At 37.3% G+C, this 19508-nt stretch overlaps 1 protein-coding gene across 6 annotated transcripts in view; it reads right to left on the bottom strand.

Moving 5' to 3' along the window:
* The window catches only part of KMT2E (lysine methyltransferase 2E (inactive)), a 59681-nt gene that overhangs the window by 9843 nt on the left and 30330 nt on the right, over nucleotides 1-19508 (bottom strand). For 3 of the 6 annotated variants that reach the window (XM_069883274.1, XM_069883265.1, XM_069883310.1), the window contains 14 exons: nucleotides 17550-17722; nucleotides 16726-16764; nucleotides 14915-15127; nucleotides 13444-13574; nucleotides 12277-12394; nucleotides 12010-12119; nucleotides 10125-10386; nucleotides 8043-8141; nucleotides 6023-6187; nucleotides 4747-5055; nucleotides 2651-2905; nucleotides 2333-2477; nucleotides 1337-1590; nucleotides 1133-1189 (listed from right to left, as the gene is read on the bottom strand). In XM_069883274.1, coding sequence (XP_069739375.1) covers nucleotides 1133-1189; nucleotides 1337-1590; nucleotides 2333-2477; nucleotides 2651-2905; nucleotides 4747-5055; nucleotides 6023-6187; nucleotides 8043-8141; nucleotides 10125-10386; nucleotides 12010-12119; nucleotides 12277-12394; nucleotides 13444-13574; nucleotides 14915-15127; nucleotides 16726-16764; nucleotides 17550-17722 — 2330 coding nt within the window. The remainder of the gene's footprint in view (nucleotides 1-1132; nucleotides 1190-1336; nucleotides 1591-2332; nucleotides 2478-2650; nucleotides 2906-4746; nucleotides 5056-6022; nucleotides 6188-8042; nucleotides 8142-10124; nucleotides 10387-12009; nucleotides 12120-12276; nucleotides 12395-13443; nucleotides 13575-14914; nucleotides 15128-16725; nucleotides 16765-17549; nucleotides 17723-19508) is intronic. The other 3 variants (XM_069883284.1, XM_069883294.1, XM_069883302.1) reach the window with 3 other exon arrangements.

Genomic DNA, 19508 nt, shown 5'->3' with positions numbered 1-19508 from the left:
GAATTTTAAGACAAGGTTAAAATCAGTATTCTGCAGAGAAGAAAAAAATGAGTTATAGAAATTGACTTCTGTACTTCTTAAAACTGTATTAACCACAAAAAACCCCCAGCATACATCCATGGCTGTAAGTACCTCTTCTATACCAACATGTTCATGGTTTTCATGAAACCTTTTAAAATTATTTGCATTACAAAGCAAAACTCCCTAAGTAAAATCCTCTTTTTGAATCAGATAAACACTTAAATATTCAATTACAGTAATTTAGAAGTAACAGTTAAATTCAGTTGATGGCTACGATTGTATGAAAAACTGTGTGCATTTCAACACTTCCTAAGGTTTTCACATCAGAATAAAGTACCTATGTGCTTAACTCCCAGGGCAGAGCATTCGCATCACTCACTCACAGGACTCACCAGAAGTGAAGGTCTCCATTAGAATAAGCTGCTAAATCTTTTTACTGTAACTCATTTTTACCTATTTCTTTTAGGGGCCATTCAGTTCACAGTTCAACACCTTTACACAAACTGTGTAGTTACCGCACCAATTCAAGCTCCACCTTGCTGTGGAGCGTTCTCTCACTCGTGTGCCAGGCAGCAGGGTTCCTACAGAAGCGCTTGTCTTTCAGAGCCACGCTGCTTGCTGCTCTCTAGTGGCTCAGGCTGGGAGTACCTGGGCACATTCTGACAGCACTCGCTGTACCTGAACTAATGCACCTAACCTGTTATTACCGTTCTGCTCTGCTGTCTCACTCTGAGCACAATAAGGCTCAACAAAAACAATTAAGAGATACTGCTAACAGGGAGAAACATTAATCTAAATCTAATTACAGCCTGAAAAACACAAGTGTTGCTTTTCTGTTCCTATCTGTAAATTGCAGTAGTTACTCCTTTCTGTGACAGTCATGAGGATTTTTAAGTGATACAGAAAAAGAGGAGAGAGAAACCAGTTTAAAAGAGGAAGTGAAATAGGTAAAGTGGAAACATACAGTAATAAGCAAATAAAATCTAGAGGGAAGTTTACCCTTTACATGCCAGGAAACTTGCAATGGCTGGTAAAAATCTTTTACTAAGGAATATGCAGCCATACAGGTGAAATCAAGGTATCATTTACAGTTTCTGGCAAATATCCTTACCTCTTGACTGTAAGCTCGCCTTTTAATTTCTGGGGAACTGTCAGGTGAGGAAATATTCTAAATAAAGAAGAAATTGCAAGTCAATTTCTTTCCTAGCCTGGAGAAACACAAAACATCCCCTTGCAGCAGGAATACAAATACTGATTTACACTGAAATGTCTAAACACACTCTCTGAAAGCACTGAAATTCCTTACAAATCTCACCTCAAAGTGCATGCTGTTTCCATGTATACATGGAGTTACGGGAGTAACTGGTGAATATATGGGTTTGTAACCATTTCTACAAGCTTCATCTTCTGTTTTGACCCTAGGAGGAGTAGCAAACAACGATGGCTCGGAGGCAGTGATGTCAGCATGAGTCGGTGTGGCATATGGAGAAGGAGTGGGTGTGGAGGTTTCTGAGAATGCAGACTCCAACAGCTGATACAGTCTTCGTTTTTTCAGTGGTGTGGTTAGATCTGTGTGTTAGAAGTAGATAAAAGCCAGAAGAGATACAGTAATCACTTACAGTTGTTTAAATACTTGATGTAATGAAATTATGAGCTCCACATTACAAAATCAGTAAGATTACAAAGATCTCTTAATGGCAGGCTTCCTGAAAGATAAACTCCCAACAGCCTACAGACATACCTGTAACTGACATTTTTGTGCTAAGATAATGGCAACAGCTGTCTGCACTCCCAGAGAAGGGAAAGCTGACTTCCATGCAATTTTAAGACTGTTCAGCCTAAAAAGTGGAAATTCCAAGGACCATACATAGGAATCACCCAATTTGCTCCATATACTTATAGAACAGCGTTGGTTTTTAGCATGCTCTTTCCCATTTTATATTATGCCTAGAAGAACACAAAGCGTTCCCCCTATGTGCAACACAGGCCCACTGAGTTTAACAGGAATTCTGTATACAGAACAACACGGAAAATGAATTTGTAATTTAAGCTCTTAACATCCACGCTCACCATCATTAGTCTTCTCTTGACTGTTAACACTATGAGATATGGTCGTTACTCATCTAGTATTGATTACACATTAGAGGGGGAAAAACTCCAAACACTATGTAACATTTATTTCAGAGAAAGCATCAGGAAACAGTGCAAATACCCCTGGATTTCTCAGTAACTCATCACCCTAAAAAAACCATGGGTCTCCACATACAACTACTTTGACACAGGTCTCAAACTGCAGTAGTAAAAGCTTCACCTGTTAAGGAACAGCTGTCATTCAGTAATAACGGACTTTTATTTTCCCCGTTGATGGCTGGACTTCTAGATCGCTCTTGAGATGGTGAATTAAATCTATCAATCATTGTTGAATTTTCTTCTTCCAAAGCCTGCTTCAACCAACGCTGTAACACAACAAGTTCACATCAGTGGCCCAACATTAATATTTCAAAATGCATTACACGTGACAGAATTCATTTGCTAACCAGCCTGTTTTCTGCCTGGATTAATGCTAGCAAATAAAGACTTATTTGTAATTAATATGGGGTGGGGAACCATGATGAAAAGGAAGCATTACCTTCTTACAAGAGCCAGTAATGTTTTCTACAGGTTCCTTTTTCCTCCTCTTTTCTGAAAGGAATGGTGAAGTAAAACGAATATAGTGCTTTGGAGTTGAATATACGTGTGGACTGTAAGTGAGACCTGGTAAAGAATTCAGTTGAGTAGCCAGAACTTCAGGGTCGGTAGTTATGCGTAGAGGCCTTTCTGATAGACTGTCTGTAGGCTTCCCTGTTTTATCACTCTTTTCACTTAACCATTCACTGACCAAGTGCTAAACAGAGAGAAAAAAAAATAGTGTTTTATGAGTGTTTTTATAAGTGGCTTTTAGAAATTTTAGTCTAGTTATTCACTTAGTCAACTGCTACACGAACCAGAAAAATCATTTCCTGGCTGTAAATTTAAGAATACACACAGCAAGAATGAGGAGTGTTTTAGTGAAACAACGAGGACAGCAGAAGGGCTCAGTACAGATCTGCTCTATACACCAAAGTCTGGGGGGGGGGGGGGGGGAGGAGTGTTCAGCTTTGTTTTGTTTAGTTTCTTGGTAAATTAACATTTAGTTCTTTTGTATTTAATTCTCACTTAACATCCCACACAAGTGCCCAGAGCAACTGTACTCATGATGTGAATTTACTAACAGAATTCCAAGACAAATTTTAAACTTGTGCCTGAAGGGAAATAGTGTAACATCAACAGAACGAAGTTAAGCAATGTCCTCATCAGACTTCTGTCCTGTCGGGACTGTGCTTTAGTCAATGTGTCAAGTAGATGCCTTGAATATTCTTCATTGTTGTAGTTGTCTTAAGTCACAACACATTTACTAGAAACACTTGTCAAAAAAGGGTATTCTTTCCCAGCTAGTACAGTGTTTATGAAAAATGTGGCAGTGGATTTTAGTTCCCATTAAAAACAGAAACCAATCTCCTAAATTTTATAATAAATCAACAAAGTTAAGGACAATGCAAATACAGCGCATTCAAGTTATTGATATTTAAGCTTTAACACAGATTATCATAAACATATTTAAGACGCTAATCTTTCACAAACTTACTTGTATTTACTAACTCATTTTTAAAGCAGGTTCATTTCCTCACAGCATATACTAAGTAAAATGTATTGAGGTATCTCAGACATTTAGCCTTAACACCATGACTCAGCAAGAAAGTGCAGTAAAATCAAAGATTACTCAGGTATCATCCTTTTTTTTTTCTTTTTTTTGCTAAGCAACATGCAAAAAAGAAGAAAGAATTTAGTTTCCCCCCTAACAAGACTGGATATAGTGATGCAATAAGCAGACTTATAGGATGATCGAGGTGCCTTTTGAATAAAAAATAATTTAGGTGTATTTGGGGATTTAAGATAAAACCATCTTGGAATTGTTATTGCTCATTTGATAAGAGGTTTAAACCTATGACTTCTTCCCCCTCCCCCTCAATAAAATTTTCAGAAGAACTTGCGAAGCACGCTGAAACAAAGTTGCTTTTTAATGCAGGAAGTTTTACTGGTTTATTCACATCTGCAGATTTAAGCTTTTTTTCGAGTGCCTTTAAATATTGTGCCATTTCTTCAAGCTTTTTGCAGTGCAGTCCAATAAGAAAACTGAAAAACAAAGCTCTAAAGAGAGTGAAGAACCTTCCCTCCAAACATACAAGAGACTGTTTAAATCCATTCACTTCAGAAGAGAGATGTCAGAAGTACAAGTTAATTACTTCCTTTGAGATATTCTCTTTGCTGCCATTAAAATATGCTTTAAGGCATATGATGAACAAAGGAAGGAAGGACAACTTTTATTTAATGATGTTTCGGTTATGTAAATCATTTTGCCCATTTGGAAAGCACTTCCCTTAGAAAAAAGCTGTTCCAAAATTGTTCTGAAAGATGCATTTTGTAAGTCTCTTAAAATACCAAAGTAACTTATACCAATAGATGTGACATACACCTTTTTTCATCTCTCAATTTATTATCAGTGAGTGGCTACAGAATGACGATTTTTAAAGAAATGAGTCAATGTTTTTTAAAAAAATCTATACGTAGTCACATACTGATACAGTAGTCTATTTTTTAACTCCTTCACGAAGTCCACCCCATTCTTCCCACCCTTAAAACACATACCTTCTTTGTTTTAGGATACTTAGTAGGGCATTTATTAAGTGCTGGAGCTTCTGTTTCAGTAACCATTTCCGTAACAACAGGTTCCGTTTCAGGCTCAGCTACCAGTGCAGCATTCTCAGCTTCATTATGTTGTGAAGTTACTTCCACATCAGGAGAAGATGGCTGGATATCTGAACACATGCTGACAGTTCTGTGACGTCTACGCTGTTGTCCAATGTGAGTTCTACTCCGCGAGAAACTTTTCCTCTGTTTAGCTCTATTAACTTTGGCTGGAGTAGGCTTGGTGGTGGTTTCTTCTTTTACTGGCTCCTGGTACAAAATAAAAGTCTAGTAAACAAATTCCACACATACATAAAGATACACATCTTTCTTAAAACAAAATATCAGCTACCCTTTCCTTCACCGGTCAAAAAAGCCCCTATCTCATTTTTGTTGTTAGCACTACAATACTTCAGAGGTGGTACTTCTATCCCTCTTCAAGTCCAACTACAGTATTTCTTCTATTTTTCTAACAAGCACCTGCTGTATATCATTGTCAAGAGTATTCACATCTAGCAGTCTCTGTTTGGACCAGCATAAGTTTGTGCAAGAACTCCCAGACTACACAGATTCATTTGTAAACTAGAAATCAGCTGCTTATATCATGCTGACAGAAGCTAGAAATTGGCGGCTTGTAACAGCATGCTAACAGAAATTATCTGGGCAAACACCCAGAACTGAGAATCTGCAGGAGCATTTGCAAGGTAAGAAGCATACTGGCATCCAGGAACAACACAGCAGAACAAGAATTTATGAAACAAAGTATCATCTGCAAGAACTCAGAACAAACTACACTTTAGTAATTCCTTTCCTTTAAAAGAAAAAGGATTATAATCTGTTCCTGAATAAGCCACTGCACTGAAGAAACAAGTTGTTATCCACTGGTTTTAGAGGGTGCCTAAGGAAAGCTACCTCCTGTGTCTAAAGCTGGCATTACTAAACACCTCCTATCCTAACCTTCAAAGGGAGACTGAACTGCACAGCTAGGGGCCATCTGCATATTTGCATCAACTTACTGGAATTCCTCATATACATACTCTATACCTATTTTCTTGAAATAAAAAACAGAAGCGAACACAATATATAATGTCAGGGAACTATAGACATTTTGGTCAAATATACTTTGGGTTCAGAGGGGAAAAAAGACAATACATACATCTTGAAGCGCAGCTCAACATCCAAACCAGTAAAATACACTATATTAAAAGCTTACTTTAAAAAGAAATTCAGAAACTACCTGAATAAATTCAGCATCATTGAGAATCTGTGCTTCCTTGCATTCTGATTTAACCTCAGTTTTTGCTGTGCTGATTCTTTCCAAAGCCTGTTCTCTTCTTTTTTCTCTTTTTTCTAGTCTGGCAAAAGCTTGCAGGATAGCTTCCATTTTCCGTTCTTCTCTTGTCTGATGGATTTAATAATAATTATGATTAAGTTTCTATCAATTTTCTGCATATGTAAATACTTTTTTTTTTTAAGGACTTCAAAAAATGTTCAGCGCACGTTGACATGGAGATCAATTACAGCACAAGCTCAGAGGAAAGGGAGATGTTACAATGACTACAGACATCTGAAGAAAGGCTTGCCTTCATACCAGCCCTGACAAACAAGGACAGAATCCTGCTTTGGATTTAACAACTTGCTAATAGCGATACACTAGTAAATCACTGGCCTATATGCATGAAAAGAACTCATAGCTCTGAGCCACTTACTTGCACGTACAGTATTTAAAAACAATTAAACACTAACGGCCAGAAGGATAGGAAACATTAATGTTTTGCGTATGAAAAAACTGCAAGGTCAATTAACCTCTGATCCAATTTTCCAAGTGTCAAAAACTATCATACAGCAAAATATACAATCAACATCCAAGAATTTCAGAATAAGCTATTTCAGAATAAGCTATTAGGCCAAACAAAGAGTTTATTTTCTGTCTGTATGTAGCTCAAGTCCTAGTGCTGTACTAAGGCAGATCCCTTCATCTGCAGAGAGCTCTGTGTAAAACAGTACAGAGGTGGCAGAACTCTGAGCTTCTATTGCAAACAATGGATGCACGCAGCTGGATAGGGCTTTGATAGCAACAATGTGTTTATATCAAAGAAAGAATACCTGCAAGAATGTTGTTCATAGGACTGAATGAGGAACCCAAGTTTGTTCTGCCACTGAACCTGCCTCTCTTTGCTTGGCAAAATACAAGCAAACTTGCATTTATTTGTAATCCTCATCCAGCAGCTAGACGAATCATTACATCAACTACTACAGCAACTCTGCTGTGACCAAGTTTCACAGAGAGCTTTGCTTTAGTAGAAATGCCAATGTAAAGTGGTAAAGTGCCACCACCAGCCCACAATCCCCCCCAAAATGCCAGCACATCCTCTGGAGCAAAATCAATACATTCAACAGTAACTCATGAGAGTGATTCTTCAAAAACATGAGATGACACTTTTGTACATTAATACTGGAGCTCATGCTGCCATTCCTCAGATTTCACATTAAAATATACCATTTACTTAAGCAGATTTTGCATTCTGATGTCTAATAAACACAAGCATCATCAATTTTGCTACTGACAAAGCTGCAGGAACGTGACCAAAAGGCATGTACAGCCCATCCCCTTTATTTTTTTTTAAGGTCCAGGCAGATGCAGTTTTGATGTCACCTTGAACTCCACTCACCAGAAGTTCTGTGAGCACCAACAATAAAACAAAAGTTTCAAATAGTAGTATTTCATTATTCAACTTGGATAAGATTTTGATTTAGCTAGTAATTTCAAGCATTTTGAATGCCCATTAAAAAAAAAAAGCACATTTTAAAATGCCAGTTTTCATAACACTGTTTTACCAACCTCTGAAATTTAGGATTTCTGAGGCTTTGTAAATTGGGAACTCAAAAACCCCAATTACTCAGGCAAAAATCCTGACTCCCAGTACTATCTGTAAAGCATCCATTACAAATAACATGCAATAATAGACAGTGAAGAAAAAAATCTAGATGGTTTCTACAACCTCTTTTTTTAAAGGCAACAGAAGATCATACACATCTGAAGATAAAAGCAGGTTTTTGTGAGAAAGCAATGATCAAGCCAGACAAAATGCTCCTAAATAGCAAGCCTTGCATTTTAAGTTGAAGTTCATGTAAGGATCTGACTTCATATATACTCAGATTCTACAAGCCTACAAAAGGCAGCAATTAGCATGGGAAGAGCAGGTGTCACTAAGCCTAAGTGACAGCTTTAGGCAGCTACTTGCTTCCCAACTTACCATCTTCCTTTTCCTTTCTGCAATCTGCTCCTCTGATTCCATTTCTACTTCATTGCTAATAGGAGTTTTTTCTTCTATATCATCAATAAAATCTGGCTCCTGAAAGATGGAAATGACTGCTTTACAGAAGCTCCACTACTCTTGCAAACGAGGGAAAACTAAAAGCTACACAGAACTAAGAATCCTTGAATCACTAAATCAAAAATAACCACACCAATAAACCAAGACAGAAATGTGAAAGAAAACTAACATCCACTTATATCTTTGTATAAACCTGTACATACAGTCACCTGACTACACCTTTAACATTCTGAGCTTAGCCACATCTATCTTTTTTCTTTAGCACACTGATCTTATTGAAATTCTGGGGTCCCATCCCCACTCCCCCACCCCACTAACCAAAAATAAGTGTCAGAATTGATCCTCCAAACCAAAAGAAGCTTTTGGGCACTAACACTGGCCACTGATCTAGCCACATTATAGTCAGTTAAAGAAACGAATTTTACATCACACGCCCACACTAAAGAAGAAAAAGAATTAGTTGGAATAGAATGAATGTCAAAGGAGATGTTACATAGAAGTTCTTCTCAGCTCAGAAGTGTATTCTTTTGAAGTCACATTTTCCATTTAAACTCTCACTACAGAATCTTAACAGCAGTGTCACACTGCAAGAGACAGAGCTAGCTAACTAATAAAGGTTTTCTGTTTTGGAAAGAAAAAACAACCATGAAACAGTAACTCTGAAAAGATTTAAGTGTTCACTAGTCGTATATGCAATGAGCTTTTACATAAAGGGTAAGTTTTTCCAACATCTGTCTTAAAAGTCTATTTGCATTTTCCTATAAGTTTTCTTTACCTTAGCATTATATATTTTACCCCAGGAAAAAAGCTGTTACTTGACTGGCTTCTATGTTTAGAAACATATTTTAACAGTGTTCTTCTCATAATTCCTATTTTTTAAGTTCAGTTTTGAAAATTATACTACTAGTTCTCCTGTGACTCTTCTATATGAGCACTGCATATTACGTTAAAAGCTCAGAAGAAGGTTCCAAATACCAGTTATCACTTGTTAAAAGCAAAACTGAAAAAAACCACTTTACATGAGAAAGTTTTAACGCTACCTCTGGAGTTCATAATTTGTAACAGTCACATGCCATGCCTTCTGGATTTCCAAGCATCTTTTAGACCATTTAGCTTCTTTAACCCCAAAACAATTTGATCATCTTGTGACAACTGGGACTCAACACACTGACTTCTTCCAACTTATTTCTCTCAGTCCTAAGTGACATTAAAAAACCTCCCTCTCAGAATAAGCCATTCCTCTCTGCTCCTAAATTATCATCAAAACCCATCATATAATAGGGGAAAAAAAAAATTAAATATCCCCATCATCACCCCCTCCTTACCCCCAAAAGAAAGAAAAGATCAATAGTTACTAAGGTAACCATGTTCTCATGTTAAATATTTGTCTTTAGCTGCTCTGCAAATTTAAGTTCATAAATAATGTCATGGATCTCTCCCATTAGTTCTTTCAAACTGACATACTAAAAGAAAGACTAATCTAAAAATTGATGGTTATAGTATAGTAAAACTACCTAGTTAGCTACCATCAACCCTTTATCCAGTATTTTGCTTCAAAACACACCTTCCTCTTCCTGACTCCCCAAACTCTATTTCATCATCTACACAGAGCAGGAGCCAACACTTAATATTGCTGTGTTGAAGTTTTTTTTTTTTATCACAGCAGGCCTGTTATTGCCAAGTTTAGAATACTACACTCCTAATTAACATATGCAACTAACCAGAAGAGACTTCAGGATGGGCTGGGAGCTCCTGAAAGCATGACATGAGGCTTTCATGTTAGAGATCCACAAAGAAATTCAGAGGAAAAATGTACAGTTAAAACTGGTATGGGAACCAACACATCTTTAAATACAATCAAACATTAAGAAAAACTGAGAATACTATAAAAAATTCTAAACAGCTTATCCACCACTACCCCTTTTCAATTCCAACAGTAACTACAAAAGGAGAGTACTTGTGTTTAAAAGCTTTTCTTTATGACTGTCTTTGTGCCAATACCTGATTATTAGAAATGGACAGCCTGAGGGGAGAGAGCTTCCTCTGCTTATTTTCTGCAATTTTCATTTTGGCAGCTGCTCCTTCACAGTCCAACGTGATGTTCTGATTTTGAGTTTCCTTTTCTCTTGAAACATCTTTCTCCTTCTTTCCCTTTTTCCTTCTGGTTTCATATCCAGTATTGATGTTTTCTGTAGGTTCAGAACGTCTGAGAACTGGACATTCAGGATTTTCTTTGAGGCAAGCACAATCCACTTTGTATTTACTAGAAGTAATTAAACGCAAGAAGGTGTATTTTGATTAGGCGGTACAACAATGAGAGTTTTCAATACTAAGTCATACAAGGTGATACATTTCACATTAAAACATCTGCTAAGAGGCAAACCAAATTTATTGGAAGCAGATGACTCAAGTTTTCACCAAGATATGCAATATTGCTATGATTCAAAAAATCTCATCTACTTGTTAAGAGAATTTGTGGCTGTTTGCCACGTAGAATTCTTCTAAATTCAAAGTAAGTATTTGCTTAAAAGATGGAAGACATCTAAAACCTCAGTATATCATGAGTGGAAATACAGCCATCACATTAAAGACATTAACAGACGCACGGAAGTCAGTTCTTGCTTTACGCAAAGAGAGTGGACAAATTTATGGAACAAGCACACTGGAAAGAACTACGTCACTCTGCACAATTTGAAGTTCCACTTGGAGACACAGGAACTGTTATTCAAGCACATTTAACTTACACAGACTGTTAGCTGCAGGTACTGAACACCACTACTACATACCTTAAAAAAGATGAATAACAAACGCCAAAAAAAATATCTACCAGGCTATTTCTCAAGTTGTCTTCATGTGAGGGAAGTAGGAGCATATCTAAGGCACTTAGCAGTGCAAGGTATCTTGAGCAAGTCTCAACTCCAAGTTGATTAATACAGACAGTACTCTATGGACATAACTAGACCAGGTCAAGAAACAGTGAAGGCCTGTCTTCACAGCACTGCACCCAAGCTGACTTTGGAGCAGACCGCAGAGAAGTGCATTACCTTGGACAGCAGAATGTGAAGCAGCTGAGGACTGACTCTGGACCTGATCAGGTGCACATACAGAATTAGGCTCTTCAATGTTTCAGTTCCCAAGGTTAGTACTAGCCTAGGTGTTCCTGCACCATGTACCCTAGAACATCTGCTACTAGCCAAGAGAAATCATTACTAGATTATATCAATTAAAGGCCTTTTTTGCCATCAGAGTTCAAAGAGGTGTTTGAGTAATAGGCCCTACGTAAGTGAATGGAATTTAACCTATTATTTGCATTACCATTTCAAAGTAATGCTTACAAATAATGGCAACAGTTTATTAGAGCTTTCTGAATCTATCAAAAAAGCAGCAGTTACATTCAGGAAAATGTGTAGAAGGTTATAGAATCTAAAGGCACTAAGCATTCAGTGTATTTGAACATTCTTAATTGTATGGTAAACAAATAAGATTTAAAACTAAATTCCACAGACACAGTCTTCCTGACATTACACTATAGAGGCACCTTGAACTAAATACAGTGTTACCAAATAGTTCTAGATTTTCTTCCCTCTACTCTCCCCATACCACGGGACACATTTTCATAGTACATCTTTATTGATATTCACCTAAGTCTGTATTTTTCCCACATTACTTATAAGCAACTGCAACACTGCTGAAACTAGCAATGATTTGTAGTAATAAAAATACAGAAAAAACCTTGCCCCCCTGTTCACCATAAATCCACAATGCTTAAGGAGCCCTATACTATTAAAGCACGCAAAAAAGTGACACGAAACCAAAGCCACTATGCGTTGCAACATAATTTGATAAGCGTTACACATGTTTCAGAATACCATGTTCAAGTACTTACCAATTTCCATAATCAAAATCAAATGCTATAGTAATCTCTGTTCCCTTTGGAATGTTATGGATGGAGTAAATATAAAGATGAATTGTTCCATCTTCAATTACATGCCGCACCTATATTCAAGAAAACATTATCATATTATCACTTCGCTTTTTTAAGAAGTATCTGTATAGAAATTGTAGGGATTGCTCAAATTATCAGTTCGGAAACTGAATGAGACTGGGACTTCCCTGTAAATAAAACCTAATTTAACTTTATGTATGTGCCCACCTCTGCATTTGGTGTACATGAACGCCTGATGAATCGAGCTTCATTTCCAAAAGTCCTTGCATCAACACACATTTCTAGCCCATGGAATTTGGAATAAAACAAAACAAATGGGTATGGCCTGAAAAAGATAAAAGAAAACAAGAGTTCTATAATTTTAAAAGATTCTAAATATCATCCAGTTTTCACATCAGGTAGCTCTATAACGTGATGTTTGGCACAATACACCAAATTTGTGGCTTAATCCAAGAATGACACATCTGTACTTAAGTTTCATGACTGTAAATAGTAGATTCTCCAAATATATTCTCAGAATACCAAAAGTCTGAATTACAGCCCTGAATGCAATTCTTCTGCACAGGATCTAAATGGAGGAACACTAACAGGGCAAGCAACAGGGCACAGAAGAAACAAGGTCAAGATTCTCTGTCTTTCTTAAACTTTTCTTATGTCAGGTCCTAAAATTAAACTTGGGCAGAAATTTAGGTGCCTCGCAGAATCATGTTACAAAAACAGAATAAGGTAAGACTTGCCCATCCCTGCCTAACACCTGTAGCATCACTGGAACCCAACACCCTGAAGAAAGGGGGCATCTAAACATTTTGCCAAGACATGCTTTAAATTCTGCTATTACACATGCCAGGGAACTCTTCCATCTTGACTGAGCAAAGCCTTTGTGCTCTCTCTCCTCAAACGGGCCTCTTGCAACTTCCCAAATAGTTGTGTCTGTGCACCTAATGGCAGCACTAAAAATGATCCACAGGAAGGAAGCAGCCAAGCATTGCTCTCAGTCTGGCAGTAAAATGGCCCCAAGTTGACCTGTATCCAATTCCATTCTTAGCCTGATGGACTTAAAATCCATTGGTCTCACAAAAGAGCGTCTTTGCCATTACCTTCTGAATTATTACAGGATGGCAGAATCTGCCAATCTCTGCTTTAAGGTGCACAACTACACAACCAAGAACGTAGGAATCGCATAACCACGGAAGAATAAAGAAAGAGGAAACTAACTCCTGAACAGATCTCTAAGGAAGAGAAGGAAGACACCAGATTCCAGCTGCAATTATTTTTAGTAAATCCAAGACACTGCTGGTAACTATGACCCACAAGAGTTTGGCAAAACAGCACTGCTTAACAGTCCCCTTATTAAAACATTTGAAATAAACAAACCTTTTAAAGAAATATCCATTAGCTTCAAATTGGTCTCTCAGCATGAACTTTCCTCTGTATTCAATAATAAGTGCATCAGGAGGCAAGTCTTTGGCAGCTTTTAGAATTTTCTTGTTTTTTTGCACGTAGCTCTATAAACACAGAAGTTCATTAATGAAGTACAATGTTCAATCATTTTCCCATTATTATTAACAGTAGATGATACTTTCACTACTAAACAATTCTATATGAACTAGAAGACCCTCCTTTGTATAAGTAAACCTTCAAAGTGATTTGACCAAACCGTCCTATTCCTGTACCAATAAAACTAGTTATGAATTTAGATTCAAGGAATGTTTTAGTGCTAGCCCTCCAGTATGTGGCTGAAAACCAGTACATTCATGTTTTCACAAATCAAGTACCATACCCCCCTTAGCACACTCAACTATCATCACTAGTAGGATGAACTGCTGCATTCTTTTGTGTAACACACTGAAAAGGCTTAAACTCCTTCTAACAAAACAAAACACAGAAACATAAGAGGATGTTCATAATCCATCCAAGGAAAAATCAAGCAGAAAAATAACAAAATAATAAAACAAGAATCCTGACAGAGTTTCCGAATTTCTTATTTCCATATCTTCAGATGGAAGAATAGCTTTTAATTAAAAACCAAGACATACCCTGACAATTAGTGAACTCACACCTCTTGTAACTGTCACTGTCAATCAAAAAGGAAGTAGCATCTATACAGGCAAACACCTCTATAAGCAGGAACATTCCTCTAAGGATGGTGTCCCATATGCCATCATGGTCTTTGAGGAAAAGAAGCAAAGATGTTTCCATTGATCTGCTACTGTAACTATGCCTCCAGGTTTCTGCTATAAAATGTTAAGGTCTGTCATATGGCTCCAATTTTAAACTGGTAAGTAAGGGATGTTAAGGATACAAAAATGTGGCACAAGCTCTTAATGAACTAGGAATTACAGGATCACAAGAGTAAAAACAAAACAAAAAATGTGTATCAGAGTATCACCTATCATAAGAAACATCTTTCACAGAGCAGATTTTAATTTACTAGTTTGAGTACCTAAACATTCAGAATGGACTTACCATAACTTAAGCAAAATGTGGACAATTAATATGTTGATCAACATTGGAATAAAACACACTCCAGCTACAACAGTTCCATCTACTCTAACCACTCCTGATGTCCCTCACAGAGTAGACAAACAGCAGCAAAGTTTACTGCATTATACTCACCACAAAAGACAGCTTAAGGACTATCCAACGCTTAGGCTCAGACTAACACCTCAGCTATTTTTATAACAACCGATATGCAAGCGTAAACATAACCAAGGGTGAAACGAGATGTATGAAAATCAATTACAAATTCTGAAAAAGCTGTTAAAATTCAGACAGTTAGGTCTGATGAGACAAAAACCAGAAAAGAAATGTGATGGCACAAACACAACATGGCATAGCTCATTACCTCTACTGGAGGTTTGAAAATCAGATTGCTGGTGCTGACTTCTTTTTTATCATTGCCATTGCCTAATCTCAGAGCTATTTTTTGTGCCTCCCTCTGGACACCCTCACTGTACTGGTTATTATTTGCTTCTTCATAACGATCCATCCATGCCTTGATTTTAGTTTCCCATCCAAAGTTCGAACTGTCAGTAGGATCAATCTCTGGAGCTGAGCCCTAAAAATTAAAGTAAGTAACCAGACCAGGTAAGAAACCAGATATTAAAACAAACAAACAAAAAGTTTACAACAAGACACAAAACAAAAAGCAAAGGTTTGTCACTGATTTAAGGTGCTTTCCTTCTTAGAAAATCTAGTATAAAATTCTGCATTACTTAAAAGCACTGAGTTCAATTCAGTAGCACTACATCTGTCCTTTTATCACTCTATAATTTTGTAAGTATCACTCAGCTTCAGGAATACACTTCTCCTTAAACAGGGATTCTAGCTTTCAGTGGGATGGGAATGGAGACTGACAGTGCTTCATTCCCACAACTGCACTGTGTTATGAATCTGACTGCAGGAGTTGGAAGGTCAGATCTCCTTTCCTACTCAATTTTTGTGAATATACAAACATTAAGAACTCCAGCTTCCATCCTGTAATACATAAATTGGGGGTTTCCCTTTCAGCTTCAAGGGTCATGCTGTACCTTTTTTCACACCTTACTAAACTTGAGTAACCCTACATCTACTACATTAAGGTTATGACTAATCTCAGGCTTTGCACAAATCATTTTTCTCCCCTTATCCGTTCCCCACTAAACAATTTTCTTCTGTGGTGCTTCAGATCCTTTCACTTTTAAAGAAAGTGCCATTGTACCTCCAGACCTCACAAGCAGCAGGAGGCTGCAGCCAACCAATGCTCCTTACGGACAGCAGCAGCCAACCAACGCTCCCTTTTCTATCCACCTGAGCAGAGACACTATTAAACATTAATAAAACAGCAAGTAGTTCAGCAATTCAATTTACCCGTTACTGATTACATTTCTTTTGTGCATCAAGAGAACCATACACAAAACATCAAAGAAGCTGCAAAGCTAAGAAAATGATGAAAAAATGCAATGGAACCTTACAAACACCATATTCAAAAAGCACAAAATAGAGATTTTCTTCCCCAATTCTGTCTTCACTATTGGCAAGCCACATCTTACACATTTCAAGCATAGACAGCATCCCACTTGTTTTAATATATCTTAAGGATGAATAAACTATGGGAAATACCTAGGTCTTCACACCATGCATATTTTTACCTCACAGAAAATTTAAATACTGCTATGATGCTTAAATCTTACAAAGCAGATATCTCAACATGGCTCATTAAACTACGCCAGCACTAGTAAGCAAAGTACCACCAGATGAATACACACAAGCATGATGGAGCATATCCACTGATTTAGTTTTGAAATGCAATGTAGCCATTTCACCCTTTTGATGCTTAGTGCTATGAAAAGCTGGAGCTTCTAAGTTCAAATTAAGTGTGCACTCAACTTTACTCCCTTGCGCAGCACAAACAAGCCCTAAATCCTCCACTGGCTCCTGAAAACCAAGTAGTCTCAGAATAAAATTTTACATGGCACTATTCAAGTTCTCTTTGCAGGACACGAAGATGTAGTGCTCTTGCCTTTATTTAAACTTACTATGATGCCTATGTAGTACGTTAGTCATTATGAGTATTTTAGTCTTTAATATACAGCCCCAACTGCACTCGTGATACTTCATACTAAAGTAATGTGCAATTAAGGTTTAAAACAAAAAAATCAAACAAAACCACATTACCTTTACTCGTGAAGATTTCCTGGACCCCTCTCGAAAAGCCTGAAACAAAATCAGATACTTACATTCTTAGGAAGAAATATAAAACCTCTTAAGAAATTTGAAATCTACTAATGAATTAACAACATTTCAATACCAACCATTCTCAATAAAACATGCAAGATGACAACAATACAACAAACTACACTGAAATCTCAAAGCTGCAACAGGTTACATCTCAATTCAGCATTCCAAGTTTAAGTGCATACTGGATGTCAGAGCTGGTAGTCCAGCTACCCCTACCGTTCTCCCATATTACAACATGGCTTCACATACATTGTTTACACCTACAGCTAAAGAGCATAATGTCAATAACCTGTTTACCAAAACAGGTCAGTAGTTAACTTTTTGACAACACACTTCCACACAATTTTAACTGAAATAAACAGACATGAAGTCCTATCAGGACAACTTAGAGCAAATACTTCTGAACTTAAAAAAAACCACAACCAAAGACTTTCAGACATAGAATTTTTTGGGTATCCAAAGCCTGTTCTGCTCCACCTCTTAACTGCATCAAGTGGTCCAGTAAATGCAATTCCTCCTTGCAAATTCTGCCTCGATCATATAACTGAGCTTTCATGGCTAGTACATATTAACTCAAATTGAAGGGAAGCAGGGAAAACTCTATCATTTACTACAGAGTATTACATTTCAACCTAAACTAAACTAACGCAATATTATTAGTAATAACAGCCTTATATTTAAAACCAGTGTCTCTTGCTAAGACATGTCACATAGCTGTAATTTGTAACACAGGATTACAGAAAGAAAATACATTCACTTACTTTTTTACATTTTGCTATGTTCTGTTCCTTCTCTCCACTTTTTTTCCTTTTCTTATCATTGACTTTTGTAACTCTTGTAGCAGTTAAAGTAATTGTAGTTGGTGTATGTTGAAAAGCAGTATACAGTTCCACAGGAACCTCATCACCACTCTCTGTTGCGCTGGTATCTCCATCTTTAAAACACAGAACACTCCATAAATTATCAAATACTGTAGAAAGAGCATGCATTATAGTGACTCTATGCCTACTTTTAAAAACCAAAAAAGTGTATTGACAAAACGCTTCAAGCGCTCATATGCAAAATTCACCAACAGTTGCAACAGCATGAAAATGAATGGCAAATAAGAACCTGGCAATTAACAAATGCCTGTAATGCCAGGTAAGAAAAAGATACCAGATTAATTCCATTCTTTGAACAGAATTATCATATTCCATTACAAGCAAAGTTAGAACAAAAATGGTAGAAAACATATCTGTTGGCTCATTCACTTATACATAGCTCCTTTCCTCGTAATACGGCTTTACAATTCTCTTGGATGACTGTATTCCAGAAGGGATTAAAATTAATGACTGCCCAGCATTTCTTGTGAAGCCCCATTGATCAGTCATGTGTAAGTTATAATCAACTACTTCAGCTGCTATGTGCAGTGCCAAGCACCTTTTTCAGGACAAATACGTCAATTTAGCCAAAAGCCTTCTCTCCTCCAAATCCCCTAACAATAACATTCTGCTCCTCAGGGAAGAGAAAAGGGAAGTCTATTTTACTCATTAAAACAAGATCGTACACAAACTACAGACATTTTCCCTTTGTGCTGTGTACCCCACAGATCTAAAAGCCAAAGCCTGAAATCCACCATACATCAGCATTTATGCCAGACAAATGCATTTCCTGACCTGAAACAGGATTACCCTAGTTCTGTCAAGATGAAAAGCTGTGAAGTAGGGGAAGTATTGGAAGAGAGATGGAGCACACTGATAGCAGATCGCTGTTCACATATGCTCACAGCAGACTTCTTGGAATTTTAGCAGATTTTACAGATATTTTGCCTTCAATAAATCTACTTCACACTAAGCAAAACTTGTTTTTGAAACTGCATTGAAGAAGCTTTCACAAATACTGGACATGAGAGCATAGAAAACATTCCTCCTGAGCTCAAGAGGATGTTGCCTTAATCAGTGCACGCAGTGGTCCTAATTCTTCAAACCTTCTTTACTAAATAAAGAACACCAGGTACTGGTTACTCTGGATTTTTACTGCTCACAACATCACTTAACAGGAATCTTCTGTGCTTAGTACAAAATTGGACTTCACCATCTTGGTTGTCCTTTTTAACAATTAGGCACATAACTATACCTTATCTATTATGAGCTGGAAGGTTTTTTTTGATTTGTTGACATCCCTGCTGGGGTTATTTACTGAATTCGCATAAAAAACACACAAAAAGAAGACATGCCCAATCAAAGAAGAACAAATAGCAGACTAACCAGTTATTAAGAAATGAAAACCCAAGGCTCTCTTGAAACTGTCAGTGTCTGTACTCCACAAACTAATGCCTACAGAATTACTATGTCACAGGCAAATACCTCTCCTTGCCCCCAGAAAACACTATCTATCTTTAGGAAGCAACAATTCAATATGGTTGTCTACACCATGCCCTAACTTACTGTAAAGAATAATTACCACAACTGAACATATAATTACATGGAGTTGTTTTGAGCGACTCCTGCCTAACCTACATAACCTGCTTTCACTTTGAAGAGCCTTAGTAAATCACACTAAGGGAAGATTTTCCACCCTGGAAGGCAAGACACAAACTGTCCAAACTTCACAAGAAGTTATGGGCCCAGACTCATTTTCCCAGCAACTGATTTCATCAGCAGCAACTGATTTCAGCAGCAACAATTTCAAGCCCAGACAGCTTGAAGCTATAGCCTTGAACAAGCTACACATCTACATGC

This window comes from Phaenicophaeus curvirostris, chromosome 1, assembly GCF_032191515.1.
Source record: "Phaenicophaeus curvirostris isolate KB17595 chromosome 1, BPBGC_Pcur_1.0, whole genome shotgun sequence".
In the NCBI taxonomy this organism is placed as follows: domain Eukaryota; kingdom Metazoa; phylum Chordata; class Aves; order Cuculiformes; family Cuculidae; genus Phaenicophaeus; species Phaenicophaeus curvirostris.
The sequence above is the reverse complement of the archived record's forward strand: the minus strand, read 5'-3'. Positions and strand labels throughout refer to the sequence as shown.